The sequence below is a fragment of the Myotis myotis genome, unplaced genomic scaffold (genome assembly GCF_014108235.1).
Source record: "Myotis myotis isolate mMyoMyo1 unplaced genomic scaffold, mMyoMyo1.p scaffold_m19_p_3, whole genome shotgun sequence".
NCBI lineage: Eukaryota > Metazoa > Chordata > Mammalia > Chiroptera > Vespertilionidae > Myotis > Myotis myotis.
The window spans coordinates 120,036,967-120,050,334 of NW_023416335.1; the positions used below are offsets into that span (position 1 = coordinate 120,036,967).

At 41.3% G+C, this 13,368-nt stretch overlaps 1 protein-coding gene across 16 annotated transcripts in view; it reads right to left on the reverse strand.

Moving 5' to 3' along the window:
- The window catches only part of ERC1 (ELKS/RAB6-interacting/CAST family member 1), a 520,764-nt gene that overhangs the window by 491,773 nt on the left and 15,623 nt on the right, over positions 1-13,368 (reverse strand). For all 16 annotated transcript variants that reach the window (XM_036301306.1, XM_036301299.1, XM_036301300.1 and 13 more), the window contains exon 2: positions 2,250-3,074. In XM_036301306.1, the coding sequence (XP_036157199.1) occupies positions 2,250-2,918 (669 nt within the window). In that variant the 5' untranslated portion in view covers positions 2,919-3,074. The remainder of the gene's footprint in view (positions 1-2,249; positions 3,075-13,368) is intronic.

Sequence of the window (13,368 nt, forward strand, 5' to 3'; positions counted from 1 at the left end):
ATAGCTAAGGTCTGAAAACAGCCCAAATGCCCATCAGTAGATGAATAGATAAAAAAACTGTGGTACATCTACACCATGGAATACTATGTAGTCATATAAAAGAAGAATCTCTTAACCTTTGAAACAGCATGGAGGGACCTGGAGAGTATTATGCTAAGCAAAATAAGCCAGTCAGAGAAAGACAAGTATCACATGATCTCACTCATATGTGGAATCTAATGAACAAAATAAACTAAATATGAAGATTTTTATTTAAATCTCTGCTGTTAGGTAAATTAACAGGTACAGGCACAATAGTATACAGGCATAAAAAACGATGATTTAGATATCTACACTAATAAAAGAGAAACATGCAAATTGATGTCACTCCACTACACCCACCAGCCAATCAGGATGAGTACGCAAATTAACCCAACAAAGATGGCGGTTCATTTGCATATGCAGGCACAGAGTGAAGACTGAAGACGACTGAAGATGACTGAAGACTGAAGACGACTGAAGACGGAAGATGCTTGGCTTCTCCGCTGCAGCCGGAGCGGAGAAGCCAAGCCTCGCTGCTGCGGCTGGACCAAAGGCCTGGGTCCCGGGTGCCAGAGGAAAACCGGTGCCAGCAGCCAGGGGAAGGAAGGCCTATTGCATGAATCTTCGTGCAACGGGCCTCTAGTATATCATAAGACTTTAATATAGAGTACAAAACCTATAATATTCCCTTCATGTAAAATTTGTATGTGTATATGCACAGAGATAGTTCATTAGAGAGAAACATAAAAATGTTAACAGTGTGCCCTAACTGGTTTGGTTCAGTGGATGGAGTGTCGGCCTGTGGACTAAAGGGTTCCAGGTTCGATTCCGGTCAAGGGCATGTACCTTGGTTGTGGGAACATCCCCAGTAGGGGGTGTGCAAGAGGCAGCTTATGGATGTTCCTCTCTCATTGATGTTTCTAACTCTCTATCCCTCTCCCTTCCTCTCTGTAAAAAAATCAATAAAAAATATATTTTAAAAAAATGTTAACAGTGTAGCTATGGCCACTGTGGCTCAGTTGGTTGGAGCATCATCCTGTGTACCAAAGGGTAGTAGCAGTAGCTTTGATTCCTGGTCACAGCACATAACCAGGCTGTGGATTTGATCCCAGGTTGGGGTATGTGTGGAAGGCAACCAATTAATATTTCTCTCTCACATCGATGTTTCTCTCTCTCCTCCTCCCATCTCTCTTCTTTCCTCTTCCTCTCATATCAATTTAAAAACACACACACACACATATCCTTGGGTGAGGACTAAAAAAATAAAAGTTCTAAATATATTTTCAACATTAACTATAAGATTTTAACTGCTGCAGTTTGAATATGACTTGTCCACATCTTTGTGGTCATATACCACTGATGCAAAATGGCTATGGCCAAAACATTAACTACAACTTGGAAGAGGGCAGAAAATTAATAAATGAATGTTTCATATATCTAAGTAAAGGCCCAGTGCACAACATTCATGCACTGGTGGGGGAGGAAGGGTCCCTCAACCTGGCCTGCGCCCTCTCACAGTCCAGAACCCCTCGTGGGATGTCCGAATGCTGGCTAAGGCCCACTCCCCACAGACATCCCCCAAGGAGTCCTTAGCACTGCCACAAAGGCGAGGCAGGAGAGGCTTCCGCCACCACCGCTGGGTTTGCCAGCCGTGAGCCCAGCTTCTAGCTGAGCAGTGCTCCCTCTGTGGGAGCGCACTGACCACCAGGGGGCAGCTCCTGCATTGAGCATCTGCCCCCTGGTGATCAGTGTGCGTCATAGCGACCGGTCGTTCCGCCAATTTGCTTATTAGCCTTTTAATATATAGGATAAGACAGCACTAAACTTAGCTCTTAAACTGCAAAGCCCATAATTATGCCTCGTTATATTTATTTTCTATAAGCACAATCACACCAAGTTGTCTTTCTTCCACCTTAAATTTCTTAAAGAACTAAAAAAAAATTACATAAGCATCCTTAAGTTAAACTATCATGAATGTCCACAGAAAGAACTGCTCCTCATTATTGCCAAGAGGACATGACAACCAAAAAAATAAAAAATAATCAAGGCAAAGGACCAAACCTGGGAAAAGCCAAGAAACAGAGAATAGAAAATATTAAATTAAATAATAATCAGGAAGATAAATGTACCAAGAAGGGAAAAACCTAAGAAAGGAAAAAAGAATGGTTAATTTCACTTATATGCATGAATTTAGACAGTTAAAGCAAACATACGGGAAAAAAACTAACCTGGTTTTCCTCCTGCACAACTCTATACTGTTCCTTCCAAACAGTGATTTTGGAAGCTTCATCTTTTCTGAGGGCTCGCTCTTTCTTCAGCTCTGGGCTCCAGAAGGTCTTGATGCTATTCATTGAAGAACTTAATTTGCTCTCCTTTACTTCCACATCCTTCCGCAAGAGATCATTTTCCCTTAATACTTCCTTCAGCTGTGTCTGCAGATCCATGATTGTGTTATCTCTTGCCTGGCGAAGTGAGTGAGGAACAGTAGATGCCATACTCACAGGAGGGAGGTGATGCTCTCCAAATGCTATGGTGTCACTAGCAACCCCACCACTAGCTATATTAGGGCTACTGCCCATAGCAGTCATCCTAACACCATAAGGCAGACGTCCCCCAGAACGGCCAAGTGTCATAGTGCTTTTAGGTGTTTCTGAACCCACATTTTCATGGTCACTTAGGTACATAGGGCCAGATGTGGCATAGGCAGCATTTAAGGACTGGATATTCTCCATTGAAAGGGTTTTCCCACTGCCACCTCCAACACTGCTTCCAGAACTCCCTCCTGTACTATTGGTTCGACGATGGCCCAAGCGAGGGGAACGTGGAAGCCTAGGTGAACGCCCAGGGCTCTGGTTGCTCGGTTCCACCTTCCCAACTGAGCGAGCACTTCCATACATGACTGCAAGATGAATTTATGTACCAGGAAAGGTATAAAGCAGAGAGCAAAATATATAACTCCGTGAGGTTTCTCTATGGCTGTAAGTTTGCTTAAGGCAAATCAGAAATAACAGGTCCTCAGCTGTCCAATCTTGAAGAAATATCTTACACCATATCTGTAATGAGAAGATAACACAGTAAATCCTCCAATAATAACCATTTCCCTTATAAGAAACACTTCATTACCCCCACTTGAGGAAGCTCTCCCTTCTATCCTCTATTTACTCATGCATCCAAAATTTGTCTACAGCACAATTTTTATTTCATAGTAAACATAATTCTATAAATATTTCACATTTCCCAAAAACTGAATATTGAAACCATACCAAGCAAATGAAAAAGTTATTGCCAAGGAAAAAACTATTTGAAGATATGATTTTCTAACTGGAAACCCAAGAGTATAAAATGAAAAGTTATTAGGATTAATAATAAAACCCAACAAGTTTGTCAGACACAAGATTAATATATAAATAGCAATACTTTCTTGCACATTAGTAATAGTAACTAGAAAATATAATTTTTTAAAAGTTCATTCACAATAGTAACCATAAAAACACCTTTTGATATAAATCTAACAAAAAAGCACTCTTTTTTTTTTTTTAAATTACAAAACTTGAGGAGAAAACCAAGATGGCAGCAAAGGTAAACACCGGAGTTTGCTGCCTCAAACAATCACTTCAAAAATACAACTAAAAGACGGAATGGACATCATCCAGAACCACAGGAAGGCTGACTGAGTGGAAATTCTACAACTAGAAGGAAAGAGAAAAGCATACCAAGACTCAGAGGAGGCGCAGTGCGGAAGTAAAATACTAAGGTACAGAGGCGAACACGGAGCGGGCTGGCGGCTGAGGGCGTGGTTGTCCTTTTCAATCGGGAGGGAGTCTTAGGCTCTGAGCTCCAGTTCCGGGTGAGTCTCTGGGGACCCAGACTGACACGGGAGAAGCAGGACTGTCTGGCATTGGTCGGAACTCGAGGGCAGCTTTCTCTCAGAGGGCCTTGCAGCGATTGCCGAGACACTGAGAAGCTGGGCCTCTGAGAGCAGCCATAACTGCTAGCCCTGCCCTATTGATTCTGTGGGACCCGCCCCACCCAAGCCCTGCAGGGAGGCTTTTGCTGGATAGCCTCAGGCAGAGGCTAGATTAGCACCTCCCTAGAGATCCAGGAGCCAGTGTACCCAGAGGTCAGAGTGGGACCATCCAGTTTGCAGCTCTGTGGAACCATAAAAGACACACTCAGGGGGAAGACTCAGTGAGCACCAAAGCCCCATTGAAGCAAGTCTTGCCCCAGAGGGGTGTCTCCAGCACAGAAGTTCTCCCATTGCAGACACAGCTGATTCTCACAGCCAATTGGCCTGGAGGCCAATTCCTCCCAGTGATACCTACAACAATCAAGGCTTAACTACAACAAGACTGTGCACAAAGACCACAAGGGGGTGCACCAAGAGTGTCCTCCTCAGGTAATTGTGGAGGCTGAACCACTGGGCCCTAGAGGACACTTAGCACAGAAAACCACCTTATCAACACAGGGAAGCATAAAAAATGCGGAGACAAAGAAAAAGGACACAAATGACAGAAATGGAGGAAAGCAAACGACTGGATATAGAGTTCAAAACCACACTTTTAAGGTTTTTCAAGAATTTTCTAGAAACTGCCGATAAACTGAATGAGACCTACAGGAAATCTAATGAGACCCTCGAGGTTGTGATAAAGGACCAACTAGAAATTAAGCATACACTGACTGAAATAAAGAATATTATACAAACTCCCAACGGAAGACTAGAGGATCACAAGAATCAAGTCAAAGATTTGAAATACGAAGAAGCAAAAAGCACCTAACCGGAAAAGCAAAATGAAAAAGGAATCCAAAAATACGAAGATAGTTTAAGGAGCCTCTGGGACAGCTTCAAGCTTACCAACATCCGAATTATAGGGGTGCCAGAAGAAGAGAGAGAGCAAGATTTTGAAAACCTATTTGAAGAAATAATGACTGAAAACTTCCCCTACCTGGTGAAAGAAATAGACTTACAAATCCAGTTAGTGCAGAGAACTCCAAACAAAAGGAATCCAAAGAGGACCACACCAAGACACATCATAATTAAAATGCCAAGAGCAAAAGACAAAGAGAGAATCTTAAAAGCAGCAAGAGAAAGAAACTCAGTTATCTACAAGGGAGTACCCATATGATTGTCAGCTGACTTCTCAACAGAAACTTTGCAGGCCAGAAGGGAGTGGCAAGAAATATTCAAAGTGATGAATGCCAAGAATCTACAACCAAGATTACTTTATCCAGCAAAGCTATCGTTCAGAATTGAAGGTCAGATAAAGAGCTTCACAGATAAAAAAAAAAAAAAGCTAAAGGAGTTCATCACCATCAAACCAGTATTATATGAAATGCTGAAAGGTATCCTTTAAGAGGAAGAACAAGAAAAAGGTAAAGATATAAATTATGAACAACAAATACACATCTATCAACAAGTGAATCTGAAAATCAAGTGAATAATCTGATGAACAGAATGAACTGGTGATTGTAATAGAAGCAGGGGCATAGAAAGCGAGTGGACTGACTATTCTTGGTGGGGAAAGGAGTGAGGGGGATGCGGGAAGAGACTGAACAAAAATCATGCACCTATGGATGAGGACAGTGGGTGGGGAGTGAGGGAGGGGGGTGGGGTGAGAACTGGGTGGAAGGGAGTTATGGGGGGAAAAAAGAGGAACAACTGTAATAATCTGAACAATAAAGATTTAATTAATAAAAATAAATAAATAAATAAATAAATAAATAAATAAAATTACAAAACTTTACTGAAACAACACCTGAACAAAAGGAAAGATATCCATGTTCATGGATAAGAACACAAACACTGTAAAGGTGGTCAGTTCTTCCCAACTACTTCAAATTCCAATGAAAATCTCTACAAGATTCTTAACATAACTCTAAAGTTGATTCTAAAATTCAAATAGAAAAGTAGAGATATAAGAATAACCAAACGACCTGAAATAAAAGAAAAAGAAGGAATATGTCCCCTAAATAGCAAGATAAATTACAGGCCCAGGATCCTTTGTTTGCAATCCAAAAATCCAAAATGTCTGTAAAGTGTTTTGTTTTTTTCTTTTTAACTCACTTAGGAGCAAAACCTGACCTGATCTAAGGTCACTTATTTTTTATATGCATCTCACTTACTGTGATTATTCATACACTTCACTGAGAAAATAATATGTAGGACTTACAAGATACTGCATAATGCCCATTGGATACTACTGGGGGAAAATATAGATTCTAATATCACATCTGAACCCCAAGGATTTCTCATAAAGACTTATAGCCTTTTAAAGCTATAGAAATTAAAAATGTATAATACTGGTCCACAAATAGTCTAAATTATATATGTGAGTTTAGTATATGCTTAAAGTAACATTTTATTTATTTATTTATTTATTTTTAATATATTTTTATTGATTTCAGAGAGGAAGGGAGAGGGAGAGAAAGAAACATCAATGATGAGAGAGAATCATTGATCGGCTGTCTCCTGCTCGCCCCCTACTGGGGATCGAGCCCACAACCTGGGCATGTGCCCTTGACCAGAATCGAACCCAGGACCCTTCAGTCCACAGGCTGATGCTCTATCCCTGAGCCAAACCAGCTAGGACCTAAGAGTAACATTTCAAAACAGGAAAGGACAAACATCTAATAATGGAGTCTAAACAAATGGTACTCAGGAGGTCACGATTCGATTCCTGGTGGGGGCACACGTCCAGATTGCAGGCTCAGTCACCAGTGAGGGGCATGTAGGAGGCAGCCAATCAATGATTCTCTCTGATCATGGATGTCTCTATCTCTCCTTCTCCCTTCCTCTCTGAAATCAATAGAAATATATTTTAAATATATATACATATACATACACACACACATACACACATTTGAAAACTACTAAAAATGTTAGAAGGAAACAGGATAATATCCTATGAACTTAAGTTAAAGTAAGTGTTCTTAAATAAGAAACAAAAAGCAAAAACCATTTTTTAAAAAGCTAATACATTTAAATTATATCAAACAGACAAAGTATACCCCAAAAATCACTACAAGCAAAATTAAAAGGAAAACCCAAAACTAGGTGAAAAAAATATATCTAACATATGTATAAAAGATCTGTATACAAAATATATAAAGAACCAGGCCAGGAGTGGCTCAGTTCTTGAGTATAGACCCAGGAACCAAGAGGTCACCGGTTCGATTCCCCAGTTGGGGCACATGCCCAGGTTGCGGCTCAATCCCAAGTGTGGGGCTTGCAGGAGGCAGCCAATCAATGATTCTCTCTCATCATTGATGTTCCTATCTCTCTCTCCCTCTTTCTTCCTCTCTGAAGTTAATAAATATATATTTAAATATATATGTGTATATATATATATATATATATATATATACATACATACACACACACACACAATTTAAATATTGAAACATATTTAAATCATATATATAATTCCTACATGGGAAATGCCAAATTTGAGACAGCACTAATTAGAGGGGAACGGAATATATTGTAAAGGGAGGTTGGGTGAGAGTGGAATTCTTGTGGAGGCTTTAGTTTCACCTGTAAAATGTTATATTCATACTACAATAAAGCTTTAATTTTTTAAAAAAAAAATGAAAATATAGTCATATCCTACAAGTATAAAATAAATTTTTAAAACACAAAGTCAGATCAGGAAACCAAGATGGCAGCATAGGTAAACACAGGAAATTGCTGCCTCGCACAACCACTTCAAAAATACAACTAAAAGACAAACAGACATCATACAGAACCACAGGAAGGCTGGCTGAGTGGAAATTCTACAACTAGAAGGAAAGAGAAAAGCACAATGAGACTCAGAGGCGGTGGAGAAGTAAAGTGCAGAGGTACGGAGGCTCGAGCGTGAGCGGAAAGGGGCTGGAAACGGAGGACGCCGGTGTCTTTAGCAATCGGGAGGGAAGCACAAGCTCCCAATGGCCCTGACTCCAGTTCCAGGCGAGTCTCTGGGGACCCAGACTCATACGGGGAGAAACTGGACTGTCTGGCATCGCGCGGAACTCGAGGGCGGCTTTCTCTCAGAGGTGCTTGCAGCGATTACTGGGACACTGAGACCCGGGACCTCTTAGGGCAGGACTGAGGATCAGCCATAGCTGTTTGCTCCGCCCTGTTGATTCCCTGAGACCCCACCCCACCCAAGCTGTGCACAGAGGCTTTTAAAAAGCCCATATGAATGGGCTGGCCCTTTGAGAACTAAAATTACCTAACAAACTGCATCTGGGTCAGAAAGACCCAGAACATCCAAAAGAAGGCCCAACAGCAGCTTGCATTGCTTCACAGCTGGGCCTCATCTGGGCACCTCCAAAACCCAAACAACGAAAAGGAACCTGCAGATCTCTCCATAGCTCCTGCTGGGTAGCCTCAGGCAGAGGCTAAATTAGCACCTCCTTAGTTCCAAGAGCCAGTGTACCCAGTGGTCAGATTGGGACCATCCAGATTACAACTCCTCAGATCCATAAGGGACACACTCAGGGGGCAGACTCAGTGAGCACCAAAGCCCCACTGAAGCAAGTCTTGCCCCAGAAGGGTGTCTTCAGCACAGAAGCTCTCCCACTGTAGACACAGCTGATTCTCACAGCCAATTGGCCTGGAGGTCAATTCCTCCCAGTGATACCTACAACAACCAAGGCTTTACTACAACAAGACAGTGCACACAGCCCACAAAGGGGTGCACCAAGACTGGGGAGGCTGAGCCACTGGGCCCTATAGGACACCTAGCACTAAAAGCCACTCTATCAACACAGGGAAACATAAAAAATGCGGAGACAAAGAAACAGGACAGAAATGACAAAAATGGAGGGAAGCAAACTACTGGATATAGAGTTCAAAACCACACTTTTAAGGTTTTTCAAGAACTTTCTAGAAACTGCCGATAAATTTAGTGAGACCCTCGAGGATATGAAAAAGGACCAATTAGAAATTAAGCATACACTGACTGAAATAAAGAATAATATACAGAGATCCAACAGAAGACATGAGGATCCCAAGAATCAAGTCAAAGATTTGAAATACGAAGAAGTAAAAAACACTCAACCAGAAAAGAAAAAAGAATCCACAAATATCAAGATAGTGTAAGGAGCCTCTGGGACAGCTTCAAGCATACCAACATCTGAATTATAGGGGTGCCAGAAGAAGAGAGAGAGCAAGATTTTGAAAACCTATTTGAAGAAATAATGACAGAAAACTTCTTCTACTTGGTGAAAGAAATAGATTTACAAGTCCAGGAAGCGGAGAGAACCCCAAACAAAAGGAATCCAAAGAGGACCACACCAAGACACATCATAATTAAAATGCCAAGGGCAAAAGACAAAAAGAATCTTAAAAGCAGCAAGAGAAAGAAAGTCAGGTACATACAAGGGAGTACCCATACGACTGTCAGCTGACTTCTCAACAGAAACTTTGCAGGCCAGAAGGGAGTGGCAAGAAATATTCAAAGTGATGAATAGCAAGAACCTACAACCAAGATTACTTTACCCAGCAAAGCTATCATTCAGAATTGAAGGTAAGATAAAGAGCTTCACAGATAAGAAAAAGCTAAAGGAGTTCATCACCACCAAACCCGTATTATATGAAATGCTGAAAGGTATTCTTTAAGAAGAGGAAGAAGAAAAACGTAAAGATAAAAATTATGAACAATAAATATATATCAACAAGTGAATCTAAAAATCAAGTGAATAAAAAATCTGATGAACAGAATAAACTGGTGAATATAATAGAATCAGGGGCATAGAAGGGGAGTGGACTGACAATTCTCGGGGGGAAAAGGATGTGGGGGGTGCAGGAAGCGACTGGACAAAAATCGTACACCTATGGATGAGGACAGTGGGGGGTGTAAGGGCAGAGGGTGGAATGGGAACCAGGTGGAGGGGAGCTATGGGGGGAAAAAAGAGGAACAACTGTAATGATCTGAACAATAAAGATTTAATTAGGAAAAAAAAAAAGATAATCTACTTCAAAGCCTCCAAAGGGAAGCAGGAAAATGCTGCTGAGACAAAAGAGAAAAGGATAGAAGGGGAAGAGGCACAGCTGTGGAGGTCAATTCTTTGCAGTTAGCATTTTCTTTTAATATATTTTTATTGATTTAAGAGAGGAAGAGAGAGGGAGAAACATCAATGATGAGAGAGAATTACTGATTGGCTGCCTCCCTACATGCCCTCCCACCAGGGATCGAGCCCACAACCCGGGCATGTGCCCTTGACTGGAATCAAACTTGGGACACTTCAGTCTGCAGGCTGATGCTCTATCCACTGAGCCAAACCAGCCAGCGCCGGTTTAGTATTTTAACATCTAAACTCTACTTCCCATATTCATTATCAAATAAATCTCCATGAGGTCTTAAAATAAAACAACAAAACTGAGTTCACACCTGGCCACTACTACATATTCATACTACAAGCTTGTCAGCTAGATCAGGAAAACCATAAAAAGAAGAATACTAGAAAATTCCAGACTCATTTTTCCATACAAGAAAAGCATTGGTCTCAATACCTATATACACACTGAGAGAAAACACCAGCCAGCCTGGCCTGACCCCACAGGCACCCATATATATCCACTCAGAATCCTGGAGTATTTATGGGTGCCTACATATAAAAATACTTCCACATACAACGATTGCATGTTAAAAGGCTAACTCTTCCCACAAGTAGTTACAAGCATAACATGCAACTGCAAACAGCAGTCTCTCACTCCTTCCTCACAGATTAGAAGGATAATAATAGCTGTCTACAACTCAAGTCTCCAAAGGAATACCAAATATTCATAAATCAAACAGAAGTAGAAAATCCTTTAATGGCAACATAGTAATCTACTTCAAATTAATTACAATTGGATAGGTTGACAAAGATGTGCTATGACATATTTATAAGGTTAACTAAAAATATAATACATCAGCCATTAGCTATTTAAAGCATTATATGTGAAATTCTGACCCAAATCTCAAAATTACTGCTCCTATATGCTGTGATGGGTTATACTAATACTCATTAGCATTTATTATCATAAAATTAGTTGAATATTTTATTTTATTTTTTTTCTTTTTTTTTTATAATTAAATCTTTATTGTTCAGATTATTACATTTGTTCCTCTTCCCCCCCCCCATAACTCCCCTCCTCCCAGTTCCCGCCCCACCCTCCGCCCTCACTCCCCACCCACTGTCCTCATCCATAGGTGCACGATTTTTGTCTAGTCTCTTCCCTCATCTCCCACACCCCTTTCCCTCCCAAGAATAGTCAGTCCATTCCCTTTCTATGTCCCTGATTCTATTATAATCACCAGTTCATTCTGTTCATCAGATTATTTATTCACTTGATTCTTAGATTCACTTGTTGATAGATGCATGTTTGTTGTTCATAATTTGTATCTTTACCTTTTTCTTCCTCTTCCTCTTCTTAAAGGATACCTTTCAGCATTTCATATAATCCTGGTTTGGCGGTGATGAACTCCTTTAGCTTTTCCTTATCTGTGAAGCTCTTTATCTTACCTTCAATTCTGAATGATAGCTTTGCTGGATAAAATAATCTTGGTTGTAGGTTCTTGGTATTCATCACTTTGAATATTTCTTGCCACTCCCTTCTGGCCTGCAAAGTTTCTGTTGAGAAGTCAGCTGACAGTCGTATGGGTATTCCCTTGTAGGTAACTGAGTTTCTTTCTCTTGCTGTTTTTAAGATTCTCTCTTTGTCTTTTGCTCTTGGCATTTTAATTATGATGTGTCTTGGTGTGGTCCTCTTTGGATTCCTTTTGTTTGGGGTTCTCCGCGCTTCTTGAACCTGTAAGTCCATTTCTTTCACCAGGTGGGGTAAGTTTTCTGTCATTATTTCTTCAAATAGGTTTTCAATATCTTGCTCTCTCTCATCTTCTGGCACCCCTATAATTCTGATGTTGGTACGCTTGAAGCTGTCCCAGAGGCTCCTTACACTATCCTCGCATTTTTGGATTCTTTTTTCATTTTGCTTTTCCGGTTGAGTGTTTTTTGCTTCCTCCCATTTCATATCATTGACTTGATTCTTGTGCTCCTCTGGTCTGCTGTCGGGAGTCTGTATAATATTCGTTATTTCAGTCCGTGTATGCTTAATTTCTAGTTGGTTCCCCAATATAACATCGAGGGTCTCATTAGTTTTCTTGAGGATCTCATTAAGTTTATCGGCGGCTTCTAGACAGTTCTTGAGAGACCTTAAAAGTGTGGTTCTGAACTCTATATCTTCCATTGACAATTTTGTCCTGTTTCTTTGTCTCCACATTTTGTTATGCTTCCTTGGTGCACCCCCTAGTGGTCTTTGTGCGCAGTCTTATAGTTAAACCTTGATTGTTGTAGCTAATACCAGGGAGGGTTTGACCTCCAGGCCAAGTGGCTATGAGAATCAGCTGTGTCTGCAGTGAGAGAACTTCTGTCCTCTAGGGAGGTGCTAATCTAGCCTTTGCCTGTGGCTATCCGGCAAATGCCTGTGTGCAGGGCTTGGGCGGGGCGGGTCGCACAGGATCAACAGGGTGGGCCGGAGAGAGCAGTTATGGCGGCTCTCAGTCCTGTCCCCAGGGGCTCTGCCTCTCTGAGTCCCAGCACCCACTGCAAACCTCAGAGAGAAAGCTGCACTCGCTCTGACCAAAGCCAGACAGTCCCGCTTCTCCCGTTTGAGTCTGGGTCCCTAAAGACTCGCCTGTATCTGGAGCTCCGAGTCTGCGACTCCCTCCCGATTGAAAACGCCAACCGCGCCCTCCACCGCCAGCCCGCTCCATGCACTCCGCACCTCAGAATTTGACTTCAGCACTGCGCCTCCTCTGAGTGTCCGTATGCGTTTCTCTTTCCTCCTAGTTGTAGGACTTCCACTCAGCCAGCGTTCCCGTGGTTCTGGGTGATGTCCGTTCCGTTTTTTAGTTTCACTTTTGAAGTAGTTGTTCAAGGCAGCAAACTCCGGCGTTAACCTATGCCGCCATCTTGGTTCTCTCATAAAATTAGTTGAATATTTTAAAACACTGTATTTCAACATTTTAAAAGATTCTGTTCATTTTAAAGGGTTATAAATGTCACTAGGGGCAAGAAATATGCTCCTACCTTAGGCACTCTATGAAAAGATTAACAATTGTAATTCCATTCAAGTACAGGTTGACAGAATCTATCGAATAAATTTTAAATGTGCAAAACCCCTCTGACCTCGAAGCCTCACTTTTAAAATTATCCTCCATAAGACATATTTCACAAGTTCAAGAATATACATGCAATGATGTTCAATTATTGTATTATTTGTACCAGAAAAAAGAGAAAGAACCATGCCGCAGGATGGTTCAGTGGTTGAGCAACGATCTATGAACCAGGAGGTCATGGTTCTATTCCTGGTCAGGACAG